This window comes from Dryobates pubescens, chromosome 11, assembly GCF_014839835.1.
Source record: "Dryobates pubescens isolate bDryPub1 chromosome 11, bDryPub1.pri, whole genome shotgun sequence".
NCBI lineage: Eukaryota > Metazoa > Chordata > Aves > Piciformes > Picidae > Dryobates > Dryobates pubescens.
The window spans coordinates 36,800,090-36,826,131 of NC_071622.1; the positions used below are offsets into that span (position 1 = coordinate 36,800,090).

Sequence of the window (26,042 nt, forward strand, 5' to 3'; positions counted from 1 at the left end):
ACACTAATTACAATGCCTTGGTTGTGTTCTTTTCTTCCCAGTGTCGTACACTTGCTTTTATTTTGTTGTAGACATACACATTTTGCTGCAGTAATTCAACTGAGACTGCTTAAAGAGCCAACATTTCCACACCTGTTCGTCTGCTTGGCTGCATAATGGATATTACACATCTGGAGCTCCTCTGGTGATGTCCTCTTTTCTATGTGGAAATTAAGCTCCAGTAGAAACAGGGATCTCACCACAGAGAGTGAGAACTTTCAGATTTGAGATGTCTTGGGCAAGAGTGCCTGCACATATGCAGACCAAGATGTTCTAGAGCAGTGCCCTGTTCTGCAGCACACAGGTCAGATGTGTGCTGCACATACTGTACTCCAGAGAGGTGCACTGTGTTGTAGGCTGGACATCTGGCCAAGGCTGTTCTGGGGTGGATTAGAAGGGTCATGCTTAGTAGGTCAAGAGAGGTTCTCCTCCCCCTCTACTCTGCCCTGGTGAGCCCATATCTGGAATATTGTGTCCAGTTCTGGGCCTTTCAGTTGAAGAAGGAACTCGGGGAACTGCTTGAGAGAGTCCAGCACAGAGCCACAAAGATGATGAAGGCAGTGGAACATCTCCCTTACAAGGAGAGCCTGAGGGAGCTGAGGGCTCTGTAGCTTGGAGAGGAGGAGACTAAGTGACAGCCTCATTAATGTTTATAAAGATGTGCAGGGTGAGTGCCAAGAGGCTGGAGCCAGGCTCTGCTGGGTGATGCCCAATGCCAGCACAAGGGGCAATGGCAGAAGTTGAGCCATAGGAAGTTCCATGGAAACACGAGGATAATTTTCCCTATGAGGGTGACAGAGCCCTGGAACAGGTTGCCCAGGGAGGTTGTGGAATCTCCCTCTCTAGACATAATAAGGACCCACCTGGATGTGTTCCTGAGTGATCTGCTCTGGGTAACCCTGCTCTGGCAGGGGGGTTGGACTGGATGAGCTTTTGAGGCCCCTTCCAACCCCTAACATTCTGTGATTCTGTGATATCACTGGACTGGATTCACTGGATGTGCCAGACACACCATTAATGATGTTCAGAATCCTGCAGGTTTGATGCTTGTGTGTATAGGTCATCTGGGCACTGAAAGAACTCTTCTATGTCAAGTCACCCTAGGGAAAAATGGATGAAACCACGTGCTAGAGCAGGCGATGCTCTGCCCCTTGCCTAATTAATCTTCTTTAAACAACTGTGTATTTGAATAAATCTCCTTAAAATAGAGACATCCAGTGGCCTCCAGGACAGTCAGTGCTATCAGGATGTGAAACAGTGTTCTCTTGCTCCTGTTTATTTTAACAGATGGAACACACTTCACCTGCAGCACCAGCATCCAGTTCTGGTGCCCCCAGCATAGGAGGGACATGGCGCAGGTTGAGCAGTTCTAGAGGAGGGCCACAAAGATGATCAGAGGACTGAAAAACCTTCCCTGTGGGACAGGCTGAGAGAGTTGGGGCTGTTCAGCCTGGAGAAGAGAAGGCTCTGGACAGACCTTAGAGCAGCCTTCCAGTACCAGAAGGGAGCCTTCAAGAAAGCCAGGGAGGGACTTTTGACAAGGGCCTGTAGTGACAGAATGAGAGGGAATGGCTTTAAGATTGAGGAGGGCAGATTGAGACTGGATATTACAGTGAGGGTGGGGAGACACTGGAACAAGTTGCCCAGGGAGGCTGTGGATGCCCTCTCCCTGGAGGTGTTCAAGGCCAGGTTGGATGAGGCCTTGAGCATCCTGGGCTGGTGGGAGGTGTCACTGCCTGTGGCAGGGGGTTGGAACTGCATGATCTGTAAGGTCCCTTCCAACCCAAGCCCTTTTATGAATCTATGAATCTATTATTCACACCATATTACAGGGACTGCTCCCTGAATGTGCTACCCAGTAATTACATCAAGGTGCAATATATAATTTTGGTGCCATCTACTACAAATGTTCTTCTTCATAAAATGATGCTCAGAGTGAAGCCGAGTGCTTACCAAACCTTGTGTCATCAAAGCTACACACACTGGCTCCCCAGTCACCCTGTCAGATGTAATAGGTTAAAGAAATATGTTAGCAGTGTGGCTCATGCTTGTTAGAGGAAAACATTTTCTTTGCAAATTGCTGCTTTGATTCTAAATTTGTAAGTGGCATTTGGATCCAGGAGAATCTCTGAAAACAACCTCCTCCCTCCTCCCCTGCTTCCAAAGAGTATATAGAAAGAATTTAGCATCCAGAAAGAGGGAAACCTTTAAATAGTCAGAGGCAAGGACACTAGGACACTGTATTTACTGAGGTGGTGCAAGCTCACTACCACTTTGCTGTCAGTCACTGAGAGCAGTTAGACCTCACATCACACCACTGGAAATTAAAGAATGGCCAACCTGAATGGGAGAAATAATTCAGTTTTGATAGAGAATAAACCTCATTATTTGGGGAACTTGCCTCCAATTTTTTTTTTGCTATTTAGGACAAGAAGTGTTTAAGTGTTTGTTCAGGTACAAAGATATACAGCATTTACAATGAGACTCCTCTTAAATATATATGTGAAGTGTTGTTCTACCAGGGAGCACAAAACTAATCTTAATGTTAGCATAAATATTACAGATATTATTGATTACCAGTATATATCAGGACCTCTAAGATTACATTCCCATAATTGTACTGACTCACAAGAAAGTAGTACTGCACTTAGCCCCAAGAACTGAAAGTACCTGCTGTTCAAAGGGACACATTTTGTCACAGACTGGCTCTGATAAAATCCTACTTCTGCCATCAAGTAAGATCAGCCAGTAGCATATATATTTATCAGCTGCCTGCTTCATCTTGTCCCCAGCAGATGCCAATAGTCTAGTCCCACTGAATTAAAAAGCCTTTTCCTTCCCAAAAGCAGAACACACTACAACACTTACAATACTGTTACTGTTCTAGAGCCTTACAGGTGCAGCTTGCATTTCTATTATTAAATATCACTAAATATCACTATCACTGCCCTTAATGTTTGTAAAACCACCATAAGCACTTGAAATAGAATCACAGAACTTTTCAGGTTGGAAAAGACCCTCAGGATCACCAAGTCCAACCCAGAACCCTACTCTACAGAGTTCACCCTTATACCATATCCCCAAGCACGATATCCAACCTTTAAACACATCCAGAGCTGGGGACTCCACCACCTCCCTGGGCAGCACATTCCAATGCCTGACCACTCTTGCTGGGAAAACATTCCTCCTACTGTCCAGTCTAAACCTGCCCTGTTAACTTTTATCTGCAGAAAATGAGGTGTAGAGCATGTTTTGTTTTTCAAATCACATCTAAGAAATTATTATGCAGGAGCTCAGAATGATGCTTAGATGCAAGTAAGAGAGGACTGAAGTTTAACATGCTAAATGGAGCCACAATGCAGTTTTTCCAGTAGCAAAGCCTAAAAGGTTCCTGCCCTTTTCCTCACCCAATTTCTTCTACTGTGTTGCAAGTGGAAAGGGACCTGGAGGTGCTGGTTGATGGTAGGCTGAACATGAGCCTGCAGTGTGCCCAGGCAGCCAGGAGGGCCAATGGCATCCTGGCCTGCATCAGGAACAGTGTGGCCGGCAGGAGCAGGGAGGTCATTCTGCCCCTGTACACTGCACTGGTTAGGCCACACCTTGAGTACTGTGTCCAGTTCTGGGTCCCTCAGTTTAGGAAGGAGGTTGACTTGCTGGAGCGTGTCCAGAGAAGGGCAACAAGGTTGGTGAGGGGCTTGGAGCACAGCCCTATGAGGAGAGATTGAGGGAGCTGGGGTTGCTTAGCCTGGAGAAGAGGAGACTCAGGGGTGACCTTATTGCTCTCTACAACTACCTGAAGGGGGGTTGTAGTGAGGCAGAGGTTGGTCTCTTCTCCCAGGCAACCAGTACCAGAACAAGAGGACACAGTCTCAGGCTGCGTCAGGGGAGGTTTAGGCTGGAGGTTAGGAGGAAGTTTTACACAGAGAGAGTGATTGCCCACTGGAATGGGCTGCCTGGGGAGGTGGTGGGGTCACCGTCGCTGGGGGTGTTCAGGGCGAGGCTTGACAGGATGCTTGGTTGCATGGTTTAGTTGATTAGGTGGTGTTGGATGATAGGTTGGACACGATGATCTTGAAGCTCTCTTCCAACCTGGTTTATTCTATTCTAAATTTATTCTAAGTTCAACCCTCAGTTGTGCTGATGCAGCTGTTGGTGGAGCTGCACTCTAAGCCAAAACCAGGCTAAATGACTTTATTTAAGAAAACAGCAACATGTGATTACTCTTACTCATAGGTCTACTGTCAGAATTCATCAGTAGAAGAAGAGTGACTCAAAATGACAGTTAAGAAGCCATGCATATAAGGTGCATTTCAATTGCATGGGAAGCCTTTCTTGTTTATCACTTGAAGTTAGGTCACTTTACAACTGGAATCTGAGAAAGCAAATAACCATTGGGTGGTGGTAAACATTACTTTTGCTTATACCCCCATTGCAGCCTTTCCTACTGGAGACAAAATTAAGTGAAATCCAAAGACAGGGAGTTTCCCTCAGGCTCAATTTAGTACTCACCAGTGTCACTTCCACAGGAGACCTGCACCAGACACATCGGTGAGCTTCTGGAGAGGAGAGTCACACACAAGAACAACAGCAGCAAGTTTTTCTTCAGCAAATTGTCTCACAAGTGAGAAATGAAAAACAAATAAACAAATTACTGAAACATTTGATTAAAAAATTATTTTTTTTCCCCTGTTCAAGAGTTTCAGAGTTTTCTTTTGGACAGCAGTGATCAGTTGCTCAGAACAAGCACGGTTTATTTTCTTCAGTAAAGAAGCTCAAAGCTAACTCCCTGCACCAACAGCAGAGGTACCCGAGGCAGCCCTTGTAATTACTGCACTTGCATCACTTTCTGTCAAATGACTTTCCAGGGCAAGTGTGGTGCTTCCTCCCAAACAGCTTACACATGCACTTGGGAAATTACTGATTTTACAGACTGGAGGGCAGTATCCAACCCTCACTACTGCTTTCCCACAGAGGTCCTGCTTCACGTTGTTAAGTTAACGTGATCACAACGTGCTCAGCTTTGGGATAGTTACTGCTTTCACCTGCGTGACTGCTGCCGAGGGGAGGCATTGTCACAGCACTTGACTAGTGAAAGGCAGAATCGCTTAAGGGGAAGACAAATGTGACTTGTACTCAGCTCTGGTGAGACCACACCTCGAGTAATGTGTTCAGTTTGGGGCACCTAAATACAAGAGAGATGTGGAGGTACTGGAGCCAGGGCAGAGGAGGGCAAGGAAGCTGTAAAGTGCCCGGACAGTAAATCCTGTGAAGAGCAACTGAAGGAGCTGGGGATGGTTAGTTTGGAAAAGAGGAGGCTGAGGGGAGACCTCAGGGCTCTCTACAGCTACCTGAAAGGAGGTTGTGGAGAGGTTGGTGCTGGTCTCTTCTTACAGGTGAGCAGTGATGGAAAAAGAGGGAACAGCCTCAAGCTTCCACTGGGTAGGTTTAGACTGGATAGTAGGAAGAATTTTTTCCCATCAAGAGTGGTCAGGCCTTGGAATGTGCTGCCCAGGGAGGTGGTGGAATCTGTTTAAAGGTGGTTTGGATGTGGTGCTTGGGGCTATGGTTTTGGGGTGAACCTTGTAGAGTAGGGTTCTGGGTTGGACTTGGTGATCCTGAGGGTCTTCTCCAACCTGAACAGTTCTGTGATTCTATTTCAAGTGCTTATGGCATTTTTAGAAATATTAAGAGCAACCTGCTTCCTCCATGACTCCTACAGTTCTGGGAATGAAGAGTTCCTGGCCCAGAACATCGTATCAAGTGAGCAAGGAGTTGCCATAATGAAAACAAACAAACAAACAAACAAACAAAACCCAAACCAAACCACAAATACACCTATGTCCCACTGAGAAATTAATAGTGTTATACTGCAGATGGGAATTTCATGGGCTCTACTCAATTTTCACAAAGGAAAAAACCAAAATCTGCAAAACTTTATGGTAACTAAGTTCTTCAATCTTTAAATAGTTATTTAAATCAGTAAGACTGGCTGTTCTCTCAAGCCTTACAATCTCCTGTGCATACTGCGTGAAAGATATATTCCTTATTCAAGCAGAATTCACAAGTAAGAAGATTCCAGTACTTGTTCTAGGAGTTGAGGAGGTAAACTTACCTGTTAGCTTTTTAGACACCTTCAGTGTCAGAATCTTTGCTTTCATAGAATCATAGAATCACAGAATGGGCTGGGCTGGAAGGGGCCTCCAACCCTCATCCAGTCCAAACCCCTCTGCAGTCAGCAGGGACAGCCCCAACTAGATCAGGTTGCCCAGAGCCCTGTCCAGCCTCACCTTGAATATCTCCAGGGATGGGGCCCCAACCACCTCCCTGGGCAACCTGTTCCAGTGTTCCACCACCCCCATGGTGCAGAACCTGTTCCTTACATCCAATCTCAATCTGTTGTGCTCTAGTTTGAAGCCATTGCCCCCGGTCCTGTCACTGCGGGCCTTTGCAAACAGTCTTCTCTGCAGCCTTCTTGTAGCCCACTTCAGGTACTGGAAGATTGCTACTAGGTCTCCCTGGAGCCTTCTCTTCTCCAGGCTGAACACCCCCAGGTCCCTCAGGCTGTCCTCATAGCTGCTCCAACCCCCTGATCATTTTCGTGGCCTTCTTCTGGACCTGCTCCATCAGGTCCATGTCCTTCCTGTGTTGAGGGCTCCAGATCTGGACCCAGTACTCCAGGTGAGGTCTCACCAGAGCAAAGTGACATCCAATGAACTGTCAGATCTTTCATTTTCTAATCAGGTATTTCCCTGTATGCACCACTCTTCCAGCTTCACTGGCTTTGAGTCAGTTTCTCATTAATTGCTCCAAATAGCCTCACAGAAGAACTCCACAGAGGAATAGGAAGTATGTAACTACAGAAGAAATTGCAGGAAAAGGAGAAAACAAGTTTTTTGTATCACTCTTTGCTGTTGAGAGTCCAAGGATGTTTCTCTGAAAGAAAAGAAAAGGGAAGGGAAGGGAAGGTTAGGTATAGGAAGGGAAGGTTAGGTATGGGAAGGTTAGGTATGGGAAGGGAAGGTTAGGTATGGGAAGGGGAGGTTAGGTATGGGAAGGGAAGGGGAGGTTAGGGAAGGGGAGGGGAGGTTAGGGAAGGGGAGGTTAGGGAAGGGGAGGTTAGGGAAGGGGAGGTTAGGGAAGGGGAGGGGAGGGAAGGGGAGGGAAGGGAAGGGGAGGGAAGGGAAGGGGAGGGAAGGGAAGGGGAGGGAAGGGAAGGGGAGGGAAGGGAAGGGGAGGGAAGGGGAGGTTAGGGAAGGGGAGGTTAGGGAAGGGGAGGTTAGGGAAGGGGAGGTTAGGGAAGGGGAGGTTAGGGAAGGGGAGGTTAGGGAAGGGGAGGTTAGGGAAGGGGAGGTTAGGGAAGGGGAGGTTAGGGAAGGGGAGGTTAGGGAAGGGGAGGTTAGGGAAGGGAAGGGAAGGGAAGGGAAGGGAAGGGAAGGGAAGGGAAGGGAAGGGAAGGGAAGGGAAGGGAAGGGAAGGGAAGGGAAGGGAAGGGAAGGGAAGGGAAGGGAAGGGAAGGGAAGGGAAGGGAAGGGAAGGGAAGGGAAGGGAAGGGAAGGGAAGGGAAGGGGCTTCTGTAACACTTCTTATGGTAGGAACAATAAGAGCAAAGGGAAAATCTAAAAATAGCCTTGGAAAAAGTCATCCTTAAATAAAACAATTATTGGCTATAGCCCTTCTGGCAACCTGGGATACATTCAACATCAGTGGTGCTATTTTCACTGAAGAAGGTACAAGAGGGGAAAGCTCACCACAGACAAAATTCATATTCCAATTGCCTGTAGAACTTACTACCTCAACAGAGTTAGTTTATTTTCTGAATAAGCACTGTGGTGCATTCTTCCTTTCTTCTGTTGTCCCTAATTATTAGTGTGATGTAGCTAATTAAGTGGAAAGCAAAATGAATGTTTGAAATTCATGCATCATCCAGGGAACTATTAATTAAGACATTGTGTTTTTTCCCAATGTCAACAATTATTAAGCTGTGAGATACTTTTTGGGAAGTTACTCATTTGAGGGTGGGGGAAGGTCTCACCTCTGAAACACTCTCTTAGTCTCTGCTTAAAACAACTACAAAACTGTGTTACACTGATCATAGAATCAATAAGGTTGGAAGAGACCTTAAAGATCATCAAGTCCAACCTGTCACCCAACACCTCATGACTACTAAACCATGGCACCAAGTGCCACGTCCAGTCCCCTCTTGAACACCTCCAGGGACAGTGACTCCACCACCTCCCTGGGCAGCACATTCCAACGATGAGCAACTCTCTCTGTGAAGAACTTCCTCCTAACATCCAGCCTAAACCTCCCCTGGTGCAGCTTGAGACTGTGTCCTCTTGTTCTGGTGCTGGTTGCCTGGGAGAAGAGACCAACCCCTTCCTGGCTACAACCACCCTTCAGGTAGTTGTAGAGAGCAATGAGGTCTCCCCTGAGCCTTCTCTTCTCCAGGCTAAACAATCCCAGCTCCCTCAGCCTCTCCTTGTAGGGCTGTGCTCGAGGCCTCTCCCCAGCCTCATTGCCCTTCTCTGGATACGTTCAAGAGTCTCAATGTCCTTCTTAAACTGAGGGGCCCAGAACTGGACACAGGACTCAAGGTGTGGCCTAACCAGTGCTGAGTACAGGGGCACAATGACATAAATAAAACCAAAACATAATGTGTAAAACTGTGAGACACCAATCAGAAAGATTCACTTTATTTCAGATCCTAAGATGGGAAAGGGTCACTAGCAAGTGTATCTTTTACTTGTAAAACCATGTAACAATCACTGCAATCCAAGACTGGCATTTTATGTATGTATGTATTTATTTATTTATTTTATTTTAATGAGAAATAAATGTTCTGCTTTCAAGGCAGGTAGGGATGAAAAACATCCAACTTGGTCACAATGAACAAGAAGGGAAAAAAAAAACCAAAACCAAACCAAGCAACCAAAATAAATCAAAATAACAAACCAACCAAACAAAACCCCAACCAAACAAAAAACAAAACCAAACCCACACATAAATCCTCAAAACAAACAAACACCCCACAAACAAACAAAACTACCAAAAAACCCAAATCCAAACCCAATAACCAGAGAAACCCTGGCAGGCAAAAGGATGCAGAACTGCAATGTGTTTGGTCTGTTGTGTTGGTGCACTTGAGGCACATGTGCCCAGCTGATTCATATACTTGACAGGTCCACCCCATACAGCAATGGGGTCAAACCACTCCATAAAGTTCCTTGCTCCCGATTCTTAGGCCAAGAGGGACAGCTTGCTCCCTGGCTGATAATTTAAGGACAACAATGACCAAAATCTGCTCTTTCCTAACCATAAAATGCAGTATCCAATTCTTTCCAGCAAACACACATCTCATCTGATTAGTGCCATGGCTGAATCATCACCAGCTCCCCAACAAAGACTGGGTGCTGACAGAGGTGAAGAGTGCTGATGTGCTGCTCCACACTCCTTACTGAAATGAAAAGCTGCAGCATTAGAACGAATGAAAATGAGAGTTGTGAGAGGAGTGAAATATTAATACGCTTCTTTTTATGCATTACTGATGTAAAATCACGGTTGCAAAATAAGCATACATACCTGGACAAACCTTACTCGCGAATTCCTGCAGGGGCCCTTACGTGTCAGCGGAGCTACACGACGGATGTATGCATTTCTCAGTTTACAAACGAGTTCAAGCAGTCAGATCTCTTTTCCGCTGCCCGCAGGAAAGGCAGGCTCGGGGGCTGGCTCCGCATGCAGCGCTGAGCGCATCGGTGCTCATCTACCCCCGCGGGCGAGCTCCGACACCGGGCTACCTCGGTGCTCCGCCGGCACCGCTGGTTAGCGGCGGAAGTGGTGGAGGCCAGTTTCTGCTGTTCTCCTGGGTAAATGCTAGCCCTCATCACATACAAAGGGCACAGGCGCAGCCTCTTTATGTTTAGGAAGCCGCTGACACTTTATTACCTCCTGCGCTCATTACACACCTGCGGGGCCCCGCTCAGATGGCAGCCTGCGCCCAGCCGCCCCGAGAGCTGGCCTCAACCGCCGCCGGCTGCTTAGCGCCCGCTGCTCGCCCCCGCACCGCGGGCCTCACCCGACCCACTACATCGCGGGTCGCTGACCCGGCGCCACGCCACGGCCCCCGCAGGAGGTTCTCGAGGGGCGGCTGAAGGCGCGGAGGCGATTTGAGCCGCACCGGCTTCCGTATGCAGGGAGGTCTCCTGACTGGCTGCGCGCGGGCCGGCGGGACGATTCCGGCTACGCTATGGAGCTCCTACTGCCTGTCACCCTCCTCCTCCTCCTCCTCCCCTTACTGCTCGTCCCTTTGGCGTTCCTAGCGAGGAGGCCCCACGGCCGGCGGACACCTCCCCTCAGTCTCCTGGTGGTGGCTGGCTCCGGTGAGTAGAGGCTACCGCCAGCCGGAGCGAGTCCCGCCGCAGGGCGGCCGCGGTGGCCTTCAGGAACTACGGCTCCCGGCATGCAGCGCCGCGCCAGGGACCGCGCCGCGTCAGGGACCGCGCCGCGCTCGCCGGTGTGTCCTGCCGAGAGCTGCAGTTCGGTGGCGGAGGCGGGAGCAGCGGGTTGAAGAGGGGCCCGCCGCCGGCGGCCGTTTCTCAGGAGCCCATACCGGGGTGCCCGGACCTCACCCGGGCCGGGTCGGGAGCCTTTGGGGCCGCCGCCTGTGCTTGGGTTTTTTTCAGTTCTTAGTAGTTGTTAAGCTTCGTATTTTGTCTGAGGCATTTTCGTCCCTATTGGGATCTGAGCTGTTTGAGTTCTGAGGCTTTCCTCAGACGGCACACGAGTTCCACCACAGACATTAACAAATGCTGTTGACTGAAACCGATGCAGAACAGACCTGAGCAGCTGCTTGCTCTTCTGAAAGCAGTTCAGGGCAAAGCTTTCCATCCATCGGTACCGCCCTTACGTAACTGACGTTTGGTAGTCATGTTATCCAAAGGTAACCTTTGGGTAAGTACCCAAAGGTACTTAAAAGGTTACTTAAAAGAGTCTCCTGTGAGCCTGCCAGAGATTCCTGCTGTCCAGGTGTATCACTGCTGTCCAGGTGTATCGCTCTGCCCTGGGGTGATGCACACTGCTACTCTTTGCTACCTCCCCAAACTTGCAGGGCAATTAGTTTGCCCCCTAAAATTAGCTTACCTGGAAACGTGCAGCTGACAAATCCAGGTAAGCTTTGTTTTCATCCCCTCAGTACCCCTGTGGGTTTTGCACACTGACTAATTGAGTAGTGATCCCAGGATCTTTCTGCAGTTGGAGTCAGACTGGCGGTTTTACAATTTTTCAGGTATCTTTGCTTCCACTGGTGCTGGAAATGTGCTCTTTCTCCTTCAGTCTTTTGGGATCTAGTTTGTACATGCTGAAAAAAATGCATTCACTTTAGATAAGGTTACCAGGTGAAATCATTCATAAATTGGTCAAGACATGCAGGCCTATTCTCGGAGACTTTTCGAAGGAGCCTCCCGACCTGGTGTGATTGTGGGGCAATGCAGTAAGTGCAGAAGTTGTAGAAGGCCATCAGCAATAACCTGAACAGTGGTAGGAACCAGGAGCTGTGGCTCTCTTCGCTCTGGCTGTCTGGCTTCACCTCAGAGCTAGTCTAAGTCAGAAACCGCACCTTCGGTAGCTTCAACAAAATGTTCTTGTTCCAGCCAAGCTGAAAGCCAGGGGCTTGTTCAGACACTGCACCAGGCAACTGAGCCTGGAGAACGTGCTCCTTTGTCCTCTGCAGCAGTACAGAGATCTCCATCTGACACCAAACTCAGCTGGAGCATGCAGGCAATAAAGACTGTTGCTGGATTGATCTAGATGCTGTTGGTTTGCTCTAGAATTGACACTTTGAATCCTCCTTGGTAAAGAATGCAAATATATTCTGTGCCTAAGCCCACAAATAGTGTGTATAGTAAGGAAATTGAGTGGCTGAAGGAACTGTTGTTGTTTAGCATAGAGAAAAGGAGACTCAGGGGAGACCTGGCTCTCTACAACTCCTTGAAAGGTGGTTGGAGCTAGGCAGGGGTGAATCTCTTCTTCCTGTTATCAAGACTGAGAGGAAATGGCCTCAAATTGCACCAGGGGAGGTTTAGGTTGAACATTACAAGAAACTTCCTCACTGTAAGGGTTCTCAAACACTGGAACAGGCTACCCAGGGAGGTGGTCGAATCCCCATCCTTGGAGGTGTTTAAAAGCCACAGAGCTGGAGTGCTGAGGTGCATGGTTTAACACCAGTCGGACTTGATGACCCTAAAGGTATTTTCCAACCAAAACAATTCTGTGATTGCATTAAAATTTTGTGAAAGCTTCAATGAACCATGGCTCACAAGAAAATCCCTCCGGGCATGTTTTGAGATGTACTGCCTGAAATTCTGTGGGAAGGTGGGAAGCTCCTCTCTAATTCAGCACTGCTGCTGCTGGTCAGTTTTTGGCCAGCTAAGAATGCTTGACTTACATAGCCAAGGACTCTTAGGAAGCTAATGGCACTGGATGGCAGACAGTAGTAGGAATACATTCAGTTGGCTGTTTTGATCCGCAGCTTGCAGCAGAGTGAAAAGTAACACATCCAGTAAATGCTTTATGCCCATACTAAAAAGCACAGTTTGGTGTCAAGCTGATGCAGCCTGCCAGCTAAAAGGTGAGCCGGCTCCCCTTCACCTACATACCCAATCTTCCTGGTGTTCCTGTAACCCTGGTCAATTGACAAAACATTTATCATGCTCCCCCAAAGCACAATAAGTACAGCCTCTTCTCTCCAGTGTAGTGCCAGTTTTGCTACCTGAACAAAGTGACCTTGTAATCAGAAGGTAGTCTACACCCATTCAAGACCAATGGTTAAAGCACTTGGCTGCAGCTGGACTGTTTCTTCAGTCAGCACTCAGTTTTCATGCTGGCACAGCTGCAGAGTGAAAGTACTACCTGTTTGATTTCAGTGTTCTGAGCTGGGATAGTGTAGACTCAGAACCTCTTCTTGGAGCTCATAGGACTGAACACTGGGAGATTTGTTTCCACATCACAGCTCTGAGCCAGATCCCATCCACCTTTGCTTTGACCACTGCACCATGGTATAGCTTTTGAGTATGAACTCTAGTATAACACTGTGCCCAGTTGTTTTTGCACCATGTGCAGGATGTTAAAACACAAATGATGTGCTCCTCCATGATCCTGGTTCAATCCCATTTAACTGAAAAACTTCCACTGCAGGGGGAGCTGAAATGTCATGTTACCTAAACAGTCTTAAACACCCTTTCACTGGATCCTCTACTCACTGTCACTGATAATAGCAGTACTGCTGACTTTTTAAGAAGAAAAGGAACTGATTCTGCTGAAGCAATTGGAAGTTGTGATTTTCTTCATGTGCTAACTGCAGTCTATTTTGTTTTTACAGGTGGGCACACAACAGAAATCCTGAGGTTACTTAGCTGTTTGTCAGAGTCATACTCTCCAAGGCATTATGTTTTTGCAGACTCAGATAAGATGAGTGAAGCTAAAATATGTTCTTTTGAACAAAAAAGGGCTGAAACATTCTCCAATTCCCAGGTAACTTGCTAGCTCTTATAATCTTAAGGTGACATTGTATTTCAGGACAATTTGGAAGGGATGCTTTAGAATACATAGAATAAACTTCAAAAGGATACATTTAAGATCAGCAACTGCTTCTTATTTTACTACATGTTGATAATCACTTCCACTAAAGTTCAGCTAAAGCTGCCATTCTCTACATACTGCTTTTTGTGTTTCTGAAAGTAAAACACACTATTCATTAGTGCTGTACTAGAGAGACACTGAAAATGTGAAGTAAGCATACCTCAAAATGGCAAGTGCCATTCTTGCTACTGATTTTCACTACCACCATACTTACTGTCTCTTAAAATGGTCTTCAGCTCCATCCATTTAAAGCAACGAGGAAAGATGATTGTATTGAAGGTGGCTGCACAAAGAAGGCTATCACTTACTGAGCAAAACCATGCTGAAAAGATATGTTTTAATTCTGTAGATCAGCTAGCCATCCAGGTGGTATTTGTAGCTTTAAAAATAATGAGGTCCTGGTGAGGCCCCACCTGGAATATTGCATCCAGTTCTGGGCTCCTCAGTTCAGGGGGGACAGGGATCTGCTGGAGAGTCCAAGAGAGGGCTACAAGGATGATGAAGGGACTGCAGCACTGCCTGGTGAGGAGAGGCTGAGAGCCCTGGGGCTGTTCAGTCTGGAGAGGAGAAGACTGAGAGGGGATTTGATCGATGTCTATCAATATCTGAGGGCTGGGGGTCAAGAGGGAGGGACAGGCTGCACTCTGTTGTAGGACAAGAGGCAATGGATGGAAACTACAGCACAGGAGGTTCCACCTCAACATGAGGAGGGACTTCTTTCCTGTGAGGGTCCCAGAGCACAGGAACAGGCTGCCCAGAGAGGTTGTGGAGTCTCCTTCTCTGGAGCTTTTCAAGCCCTGTCTGGATGTGTTCTTGTGCGACCTGTGCTAGATTCTATGGTCCTGCTCTGGCAGGGGGCTTGGACTCAAAGATCTCTGGAGGTCCCTTCCAACCCCTAACATCCTGTGAGGCTGTGAGGCAGAAAGATGGTGGGGTTTTTCTGGTTTTGTTTGTTTGTTTTAATTTCATTCTTTAGTTTGGCATTTTCCTTGGTGACATCATGTATCTTTTGGAATGAAATGATATTCCTAAGTTCTTTCTGTATGAAAATCTTAACTGTAATGGTATTATTTTTGTGTGCTGCTAGGCTGTGTTTTGGTTGAATTTTGAAATGAAACAGGTGTTTAAAAAGTACACAATATCTCTTCATGTCACCTAGTTTTCTGGTCAATGACCTGAGCAAATGCTGAACTCCTTCAAAACCATGAAAAAATGGTCAAAGTACCTTGTTTATCTTTCTGTCAGGTGTTTGCTTGCTTTGAGCCAGTGTGCTGCATGATTAACAGAGAGCAGTTTGGTGACTTAAAGTGGGATCTGATGTCTACTAATTTCTAGTAGAAAGATTCTGTTTTTATTTAGGAACTGGTGTAAGTAATGAGACTAAAATATTAGTGCTTTGGAGTAAGCAGTACAACATGGAGTAAATTATTGACACGATTTCATGTGGTGCACTTCTGTTATATATTGTCTTACAGCCCAGAAAGCCAACCAGATCCTGGGCTGCATCAAAAGAAGTGTGGCCAGCAGGGTGAAAGAGGCAATTCTCCCTCTCTACACTGCTCTCATAAGATCCTACCTGGAGTACTATGTCCAGTTCTGGAGCCCCTATTACAGGAAGGATCTGGAGGTGCTGGAGGGTGTCTAGAGAAGGGCCATGAGGATGAGCAGAGGGCTGGAGCTGCTCTGCTATGGAGACAGACTGAGAGTTGGGGTTGTTCAGTCTGGAGAAGAGAAGGCTCCAAGAAGACCTTATTCTGACCTTCCAGTATCTGAAGGGGCATACAAGAAAGTGGGGGAGGGACTTTTTAGGGTGTCAGGTAGTGATAGGACTGGGGGCAATGGATCCAACTAGAGGAGAGGGGATTTAGATTAGACAGTAGGAAGAAGTTCTTCCCCATGAGGTTGGTGAGACACTGGAACAGGTTACCCAGGTGGTAGAAGCCTTATCCCTGGAAGGTGTTAAGGGCAGGCTGGATGTGGCTCTGGACAACCTGATGTAGTGTGATGTGTCCCTGCCCATGGCAGAGGAGGTTGGCATTAGATGATCCTTGAGGTCCCTTCCAACCCTGACAGTTCTGTGATTCTGTCTTCAGCAGCACTACTGGGACAAGAAATTGTAGGACTTAGAAACAATGATTTTCAGAATAGTCTCTTTTGATGTAAAGCAACTTCTGCTAAGGTGAGCACCAGGCTCTTTCAGGAGTGGCACTTAGTTTTCTTACCTCACTTTCACCTTTGAAGGTGAAGGTTACTTTCCTATCACAAGCTGCTGTGACAAGTGAGGTGACAGTTTAAAATGGAGCATGGCACTCTCTTCTCTCATTGTGCACCAAGAACAAAAGCTGAGTAGTGTGACCAGAGGTACTTCCTGTTCAGAGAAACCTGGTTCAGTAATTAGTCTTTCACATAGTTATACTCCCTTATCTGAAAAATCACAGAATCAACCAGGTTGGAAAAGACCTCAGAGACCATCAAGTCCAACCTATAACCTAATACCTAACACCTCATGACAACTAAACCATGGCTTCAAGTACCACATCCAATCCTTTTCTGAACACCTAATGTCCAGCCCTAAACTATTAAATTTCCTAAAAATACCTATTTTGTGTTTTCCACTAGTTCATGTAATAATAATAAAAACCCAGGTTGGAAGAGACAGCTGCTTGCTTCCCTTTTGTACCCCTTCCAAGTACTAACAGATCATGCAGTTATATTTTCCTTTAACATTGGAAGCCAGGAGAACATTTTTTTGCTGCATCTGAGTTTACTGTCTGGAAAAGAGATGCTCATTTGCCTTTGACCATTCTTCTTCTACTGAGCAAAAATATTTGCAGTGAAAATGGAGGATACATGTTGGAAAGTGAGAGTCATTGAGGCTCCTGAACATGTCCAGAGAAGGGCAATGAGGCTGGGGAGAGGCCTTGAGCACAGGCCCTGTGAGGAGAAGCTGAGGGAGCTGGGATTGTTTAGCATGGAGAAGAGGAGGCTCAGGGGTGACCTCATTGCTCTCTACAACTACCTGAAGGGAGGTTGTAGCCAGGAAGGGATTGGTCTCTTCTCCCAGGCAATCAGCACCAGAGCAACAGGACACAGTCTCAAGCTGTGCCAGGGGAAGTTTAGGCTGCAGGTGAGGAGAAAGTTCTTCACAGAGAGAGTTGTTAGCCATTGGAATGTGCTGCCCAGGGAGGTGGTGGAGTCACCATCCCTGAAGGTGTTCAAGAGGGGATTGGACGTGACCCTTGGTGCCATGGTTTAGTAGTCATGAGGTGTTGGGTGACAGGTTGGACTTGATGATCTTTGAGGTCTTTTCCAGCCTTATTGATTCGATGATTCTAAGTGCCTATAACACATACTTGCTAATTTCCAGGGTGTGCTTGCAAGCAGTATGTGCTCTGGCCCTGGGGATGCTGGAGATCATCAGGCATTTAAAAGTGTGTTAGTAGCTTCTTGCAGCTGTGACTAAGTGAAAGGGGAAGAGTGAATGCTTCAGCACATGGTCATTCCCTTCCTCTTCTCATCAAGGAAGTGCACATTTCCAGATTACAGTAATAACTTCGGTGGGGAGGGAGTGTACTAACTGAACCAATACAATGTTACAACCCACAAGTATTTATCTTTTTGATCTGTGATCTCACCCAGTTCTAAACCCCACAGTATATAGGGAGCAGGGGAAGAAGCCAGAGTGAGCATCTTCCGTACAAGAAGCAAACCTTCTGCACCTCTACCCACTAAATCTCTTGAGAAAAAAAACCCACACAAATAAACCCTGAAATCCCTCCTGTGAAGAGTCTCTGGTCCTGCTGTTACTTGCCTCTTATCTCTGTTGCTGAAGAGAACTTGCTTCAGCTCCTGCTAACCTACTCTTAATGGCAGAAAGACAATTTATGTTTGCTGACTGAAGAATGTGAATTCTTCACTGGATTCTTTACCCCCGTTTGTCATGTCTGAGATGAGCAACCAGATTAACTTTACATAATGCTCACCTGACCACATGAGAGTTACCACACTAAGAAATCCTGTTATTCAATATGAAAAAGAACTGCATAAGCCCAGTTTATTCCCCAGCGTTGCAGTATCTTCAGCTGAGGATATTCTACTTCACAGCAGAGGCAGTTTCCCACCACCTTTCCTTGCATACTTGTGAAGCAGCAACATTGACTTGGTGAAGAACTGTATCAGTGGCTCTGGTGAGACCTCACCTGGGATACTGCATCCAGTTCTGGAGCCCCTATTACAAGAGGGATCTGGAGGTGCTGGAAGGTGTCCAGAGAAGGGCCACGAGGATGAGCAGACGGCTGGAGCTGCTCTCCTATGAGGACAGACTGAAGGAGTTGGGGCTGTTCAGTCTGGAGAAGAGAAGGCTCTGAGGTGACCTAATTGTGGCCTTCCAGTATCTGAAGGGGGCTACAAGAAGGCTGGGAAGGGACTTCTCTGGATCTCAGGTAGTGATAGGACTAGGGGGAATGGAATGAAGCTGGAGGTGGGGAAATTCAGGCTGGAGGTGAGGAGGAAGTTCTTCACCATGAGAGTGGTGAAGCCCTGGAATGGGTTGTCCAGGGAGGTGGTTGGGGCGCCGTCCCTGGAGGTGTTTAAGCCCAGGCTGGCTGAGGCTCTGGCCAGCCTGATCTGGTGTGGGGTGTCCCTGCCCATGGCAGGGGGGTTGGAACTAGATGATCCTTGTGGCCCCTTCCAGCCCTGACTGATTCTATGGTTCTGTGAAATTGCCATACCCAGTCACAAGTTAGAGTTGCCAGTTTGGAAACATTCCTCTTTAAATGGCAGATGTTTCCTGACTCCACTAAAGGTGTAAGGAAAAAATAAATGCAGTGAACAGAATGACACCATAGAGGAAAGAGGAGCAATTTGTCTGCCTCTGGTATCAGGCATACTATGCAGGAGGTACCTAACAGTGCTCCCTAAAACAAGAAATTGGGATTGCAGAAGCATCTGGCTTTGAAACAAACAACCACAAATCCACTTTTGCCTCTCAGCTTAGCGTTTAAGTGTTGGTTGATAGGGGGGCTGAAGTCCTAATGAATTACATAGACACAGATGTACAACATTTAAAACACTTGTTTTGGAGAGTATAGATAAAACCAGCTTGATCTTTACTGGAGTTCTACAAGAAATTTTCTGCTTTGACATTGTTTAGGGTCCCTGAGCCAAATGTGGCTGAACTTGTTGGGTTTTTTTTTTATGCTGAAGAAAATCACAGGCAGTTTTTGTTTTGAGCATCAGACCTGATCTGCCCACAACCACCTTATCACAGAAGTATTTCTTGCAGGACTGAATGCTATGCAAAGGTCAGAACTCCACTTGTGGCAATTTACCTTTATCACCTAAACTCTTCCAAAGCTTTAAGAAACAGAGAAGCAGTGATAACCAGAATCCTGCTGAATGAGGAGCAGGGGGCATGTTTATTCTTCTGTATTCTGTTGTCAGACTAATGCAATCTAAGTTTCAACACCTGCAAATAGAACAAAGAAACCCAACCAGTTTGTAACATCTGTTCATGAGGAGCATCTGAGGCAGCTGGGGGTGTTCAGGCTAGAGAAGAGGAGGCTGAGGGGAGGCTCTCTACAGCTGCCTGAAGGGAGGTTTGAGTGTGGAGGGGACAGCCTCTGCTCCTTGGTGGCAAGAGACAGGAGCAGAGGAAATGGTTCCAAGCTGCAGCAGGGGAGGTTCAGGCTGGATACTGGGAAATATTTCTTCCCAGAGAGGGTTCTCAGGCATTGGAATGGTCTGCCCAGGGCAGTGCTGGAGTCACCATCCCTGGAGGTGTTCAAGCAGCCTGTGGAGCTGGTGCTTAGGGACACAGTTTAGTGCTGACCCTGCAGTGCTGGGTGGAGGGTTGGACTGGGTGAGCTTGGAGGTCTCTTCCAACCACACGTTTTGTGTGTGATTGTGTGTGAATATGTCAACATCACCAGTGTGCTGCAACCATCCCTATTTGTCTTTCATTCAAACAGTCAAAAATTTCACTTTTCCTATGGAAAGGAGAGAAAAAAATATTTCTTAAACTTATTTTTTATTTGATGCCAAATTGCTGTTCTTGCTCATTTCTTCATGCAAATGCCTTGCATTGTGAATGTGCACCTTTCATAGCTTTTGAATACTCCCCGAGTGATTGTTTAAAGGGCAGTGACATTTGCTGTTTTTCATAGTATACACGGTTTTGTTTTTCATAGTATACACTGCACGTGAATTGAGAGAAGCTGTTGGGTTTTCTGCAGTGTAGATTCGTGAGGAACTCCAGCACGCAAGGGGCAGAAGGGACTCGGCGTGTTTGGGCTGCGTCTAACCAGACCTAGCCTTGTGTCTCTGTGACCACGAGGTGGGGCACCACGCTAACCCACCGCGCGGGAAGCTGCTCCGGCCGCCTTCCTCGGGAATGTTTTAAAGTAACATGAGAAGATAATTTCAGTTTATTATATATAGTTCTAGTATTTACTTTTACTTTATTGCCAGGAACACAGCGCTGAATAAGGCATTTAAGAAGAGGTTTCATTCCCACACATTTCCAAACTAGGTTTATTAAAGAAAGAAGAAGAAAAGAAAAGAAAGTTGGCAAAGAGAGCTCTCATAACTCTATAGGAGGAGCAACAACATTCTTAGAGAAACAGAGATTCAGCTTTTGATGCTCTTTTCCAGTTCACCCTTGATCGCATTCCCAGGAGCCGTGAGGTTAGACAGTCTTGGATGTCCTCTGTGGGAACAACCCTCTACTCCTTGCTTTACTCCCTTCCTTTGACCTACAGACTGAAACCAGATTTGGTAGGTAAAGTCAATTTTATCTTACTGAGAACTTGCTAATCTGTATAATAAAAGCAGTTGGGATATCAAGGCATTGCATGCTGCATCTCATACATGTGCTTAGATTTGCAGTTCACAGGGAAAGTGTTTTTGAATGTAAGATGACAGCTAAAGAGCTGCAGTACACCAAGAGCGAGCATGGGTTGTCCTGATGTAGTAGTCCTGAAGTAGTGAATACCAGTTTCCCCTCTCAGAGTTTGCAGGTGACATCAGAGAGTGTGTCACTCGTAGCATAAACAAGGTTGCAGGTTCTTGGTAGTCTCCTCTTCAGGATTGGAACAGCAGAAACTGTGCTTGAAAGCTTGGGTTATCCTGTTGGCTGGGGTGGTATGAGCACTCTGGAACAGGCAGGTTCAGACCAGAATCAGTTCTTGTGCTTACATGGGCTATTCAGCTGCATGCCTATTAATGTAGTCTGTGGCTGACTAATGTTAATTATCTCATCTAATGACAAAAAACTTCACTGCTGAAGTGGCGAATCCTCAGTGCTTCTGTAACTTTTTCAGGCTGTTCACAAAACTCCACTCTCATGCTAATTACTGCATTTATTTTAAAACAGTCCACACACTTAATCAAGTCAAAATCATTCAGGGTTGTCAGATTATAGAATTAAAATAGAGAGATCCAATGAAAGCTTCTCTGATAATGCACAGGTCTCCCAGGTTTAAGTCCTACAATTCTCAAAGAGAATGTTTTGTTAAAACTGGGGTTTTGCTAGGGTTGTGCTCCTCTTAAGGAGCCACTTATCCAAACTTAAATTAAAACAAACCCAAACCCAAGATTTTGTCAGCATTTCAAATTCATCTTTTTATGAGGTTATATATGTTGTAATAAAACCTGTAAAAAAACTTGTGCAGTCACACGCTGTTTCTCGTGGCTTGGTAGCAGCATATATACAGCCACAAAGGATCTTTGTAAGCAGACTTCTGTGCCTGTCACTGTATGGCTAAAGAGGTTCACATAGGTGTTTGGAGCAGCTGCTGATCTCATTGATGAATTTGATCTCATTGGCTTCAATAGTTAGGGGCAGCTCCCCTCATAGCAAAGGCTACCTGCTTGCTGGAGTTTTCAGAGCAGTGTAGTGTGCAGAGCAACAGAAGGGCTTTTTGCAGGTCTTGTTTTTCAAAGCTATGCTGAAAACTGGAGATTAAATGGGGAGGAGGGAGGAGATGCCACTCTATTCTTTTTACAATTACCTTGATTTGGGGAGGGCAGGGGGAAATAGCAGAGAGGTATTTTCATGAAGCAGACACCTTAGAGCAGGCTTGATTAACAAATATTTAGGAATCACTGTTTTCAGTTATGTATATGCTTTAAAAAAACAACAACTTGCAATTTTAAAGGAAAACTGACTGGAAGATCTTGCTGTATAGCTTAATATATTACCAGAAGTGTCAACAGGACAGAGGAGAACAGCAGGAAGTTACACATCTAATCCCATAGTTTCTGTGTTTACAAGAGGAATTTAAAGTGGCAATGGGACTATTTACATATATAATTCTTAGAAAGGGTGTTGGATAAACTGTAATAAGCTGTCAGAAGCCTAAGGCTTTTGAAAACACTTGTCCTTGTAAAGCTAAGGACATATTTTAGCAAGGCCTTTAACCCCTTTGTAGTGTTCAAGGGAACCACTACTCAAAATGCTATCCAAACAGTCCTTATCCATGATCAGAGAAAGGCTGGAAGGGGAGAGAGTTGCCAGGCATTTGTTTGCCAGGTACCATCAACAGCAGCTGGTACTGCCACTGGCTGCAGCCTCTCTTGTTATGCCAAATCATACACCACTTGAAGGCTGCTTGCACATTGCTTGTGTGCATGTCTGGTTTTAAGAGCTCTGTAAACTAAGTCAGAGAACTGTAAGGTTTTAAAATACAGGAGAGTGATTGAGGGATTAAAATGCCTGACATTGCAGGTGAAAGAACTGTGTGACGTTTGAAGCAGCTGGTAATAGTTAGCTGACTCCAGAATAAAATATTTGTGGTAAATTGCAGTTCCCCTACCCTCAGCAAAATGTAGCCCTTGGTAGTTTGAAGAACTAGAAAGGCTGGCCTTTACAGGACTTGTCTATAGCTTTTTGGCACAGAAATCAACACCTGACTGTAGAAGCAAGCAGTGTATCGCATCATCCTGCAAGCTTCATCAGAGCATTGCATCATCCTGCAAGCTTCATGCAGAGCATTGCATCATCCTGCAAGCTTCATGTTTTGCAACAGCAGAGCTGATGAGTGCTCTGCATCTTCAATCTAGGCAACAAACTGGTTTTGTTTAACTGAAGGAGGGAAAGGCAAGTTTGAATTGCTTCTAAATAATTTATCCATGAGCGGTCCCCAACTCTGTGTACACTTTGAGGCTTGTCAGAATTGTGCACGTGTTGCAGGGAATGACTGAACTAGTCTCCAGACACCCAAAAGCTGGAGAAAAGCAGGAACATGCCAGTTTTCAAGGAATGCAGGATGAGAAGTGCTGCAAAGGGGAGCCTGAAACCAATGGGTGCACAACAGCAAGATTTGGAGCAGATAGGCTTAAGCTGGCACTTCTGTGGAGCTGAAGTAGCTGTAAAGGGGAAAGAGCAAGAGGAGTTATTTTTGATGTGCTTACTTACATGAGCACTGTGTCCCCATTTCCTCTCACACTGATCTTCTGGCAAAGCTCCTTAGTTTACTTTGCATGAGAAAGCAGTTTCATCTAACTCTTCTTCAAGACAGTGAGTTCACAAAGAACTGGACAGCTTCCAGGAGACCTTTGCTGTCTTGCAGGACTTGACCCCCGCTTGAAATGGGCCCCCTGGGAGGTCAAGAAATGTAACAGTTAGCTTAACTGTTAGTTTGAGATCATCTTCAAGAGGCCCATTTCTGAGTTATGATCATCTGTGCTCTGCAAAATGAAGTCCCTTTAGAGATATTAAACCAAGTTACAAAATTAGGATGTCAGAAGTGATGATCAGCCAAGAGTTACAGAAACAGAGGTGTGAGAGTGTCTTGCAGGCCCATGTGTGCTGGGCATTTATTACAGTATGCCAACATTAAACAGACTTCCTATGCAGAGGCCTGAAGTTCTAGGAAAGCAAGGTCTGTGCCAGCGTGCTGCCTACACCTCCTTTCCCCCAGAAAAGCTCTTTAAACCATTCATCAGTTGCAGTGAGGTTTAATATGCAGTCATAGTCTTAAAGTCTGCAAATTCCTTACCATGAAAACAGGCAGCTGGGCAGAGGAGAGAGACTTTTATTGCCATCACTGAGAGAAAAGCTGAGAAGAAATGTAAAATAAGATGTTAGAAAGTCTCCTGTCTGAGGAAAGATGCAAATTCCTCTTTGTTACAGAAGATTAATCATGCTGCACAGAGATTTTTCCCAAAGATAAATAAAATTACTGAATCTCACAGATCATTTGATGCCCAACAAGGAATAAACTGCTGTTACAGCCTTCCTATAATGTGCCTGAAGTCAGTAGGTACAAGTCCAGAGGAAACAGGTCTGAAGTTCTCCTGCTGCTTTGTGAACACTTCTGAGACCAAGCCTTCAGGTGGTCTAGCCCTTCAGCTGGGCTGTGATTAGGTCCCAGGCATGTCAGACCAGCATACCTGAAACTCAGACCATCTGAGTTCACAGGATGCACATGCCCCACACAGCAGAAGGCTGTACAGAGCTCCCATCAAGGCCTTCTCAGACATAGATGGGCGATGGAATTGAGTCAGCGATTTGCTGTCCTTTAGTGTGATTAAACTTCACCTAGAATTTTGCAGCAATGCTGCATAAAACTCCCTTCAGTAGTAGATTGTGCATCTGGGACTCTTAGGACTAGGCTTTGTTTTTTTGCCTTTCTGGGACATTTCTGAGCAGTTCCCACTCCCCCGGTGCTCTATAGGGCCTGAGAGGAGCAGATCTTTTCAGATCACTGCTGTTTGGAAAAACCTGGGTTAAATTAGGTAGAGGAGGTAGTCCTACCACATTAAGACCTCCTTCCCATGGGAAGTCTGTAGTTACATTTGCACAACAAGTCCAACAAGCTCCACTGTGTCCCCCCTCACCAGCTGTCAGCTGAACGAGTCCTTTTGAAACTCCTCCCCGGAAGCCCGAAGCTGGCACAGCTGATTGTGCTTCTAGCAGTCTATCAATCTTCTTAAGACTGCACAGCCCATCACACATGCCTGGTGCCCTCACTAGTCAAATGGACTGTAGCAAGCTCACACAGTAAGCTGTATGAAAGGAGGTCATTATTTCATGTAGCAAATATTTTCCGTTCCTTGTGCCCTCACCAAAGTGCCTGAAGTCCATAGCACATTAATAAAGTGCTGGGACCAATAGTAAGCTATTGTCCCTTATTAGAACTTTTGGAAAGCTACAGATGTGAGTGGTGGTGGTTTTCCTCTACTCACTTTATAGCAAGTGAACTTTGAATAATGCAGCATTAAGACTATCTGGTGCATTCTTTTTGCACACTGAAGCTTGCTGCACTGTTTATAACCTTCGTAGGCCAGGCTGACAGGATGCCTAATCTACTAGTGCTCTGCTGGGATCAAAACAGTCAAAATAAACAAGAGTAAGAACACAAGATGAAGACATTGGAATGAAGGTGGAAGTAAGGAGATTCAGGCTGGATGTGAGGAGGAAGTTCTTCACCATGAGAGTGGTGAAGCCCTGGAATGGGTTGTCCAGGGAGGTGGTTGAGGCCCCGTCCCTGGAGGTGTTTAAGACCAGGTTGGATGAGGCTCTGGCCAGCCTGATCTAGTGTGGGGTGTCCCTGCCCATGGCAGGGGGGTTGGAACTAGATGATCCTTGTGGTCCCTTCCAACCCTGACTGATACTATGATACTGTGATACATTCAGCAATACAAATTGTATAGTCTAAAAAGAAAACCAAGTCAAGCCATCTAAATTGGAGTTTCACTTCACAGTGTTAATGAAAATGAGTCTGGAAACTGAATGAAATTCAACAAGGGCAACCTGGGAGAGAGCAACTTCCTGGAGCAGTATAGGTTGGGGACTGACCTGCTGGAGAGCAGTGAAGGGAAAAATGACCTAGGGGTCCTAGTGGGTGGGAGGTTGACCCGGAACCAGCAATATGCTCTTGTGGCCAGAAAAGGCCAGTGCCGTTCTGGGGGTGGATTAGAAGGGCTGTGGTTGGTAGGTTGAGAGAGGTTCTCCTCTCCCTCTGCTCTGCCCTGGTGAGGCTGCATCTGGAATATTGTGTCCAGTTCTGGGCCCCTCAGTTAAAGAACGACCTCAGGGAACTGCTTGAGAGAGTCCAGCACAGAGCCACAAAGATGATTAGGGGAGTGGAACATCTTCCTTACGAGGAGAGCCTGAGGGAGCTGAGGGCTCTGTAGCTTGGAGAGGAGGAGCCTGAGGGATGACCTCATTCATGTTGATCAAGATGTGCAGGGTGAGTGCCAAGAGGCTGGAGCCAGGCTCTGCTGGGTGATGCCCAATGACAGCACAAGGGGCAATGGTGGAAGCTGAGGCATAGGAAGTTCCATGGAAATAAGAGGAAGATTTTTTTCCCTGTGAAGGTGACAGAGCACTGGAACAGGCTTCCCAGGGGGGTTGTGGAGTCTCC

The 26,042-nt window shown here is 46.4% G+C and overlaps 1 protein-coding gene across 1 annotated transcript in view; it reads left to right on the forward strand.

Moving 5' to 3' along the window:
• The first annotated feature begins 10,247 nt into the window (after nt 1-10,247).
• Nucleotides 10,248-26,042, forward strand: part of ALG14 (ALG14 UDP-N-acetylglucosaminyltransferase subunit) — a 30,961-nt gene continuing 15,166 nt past the window's right edge. The window contains exons 1-3 of the mRNA XM_054165363.1: nt 10,248-10,418; nt 13,415-13,566; nt 20,326-20,448. Of these exons, the coding sequence (XP_054021338.1) occupies nt 10,286-10,418; nt 13,415-13,566; nt 20,326-20,448 (408 nt within the window). The 5' untranslated portion in view covers nt 10,248-10,285. The remainder of the gene's footprint in view (nt 10,419-13,414; nt 13,567-20,325; nt 20,449-26,042) is intronic.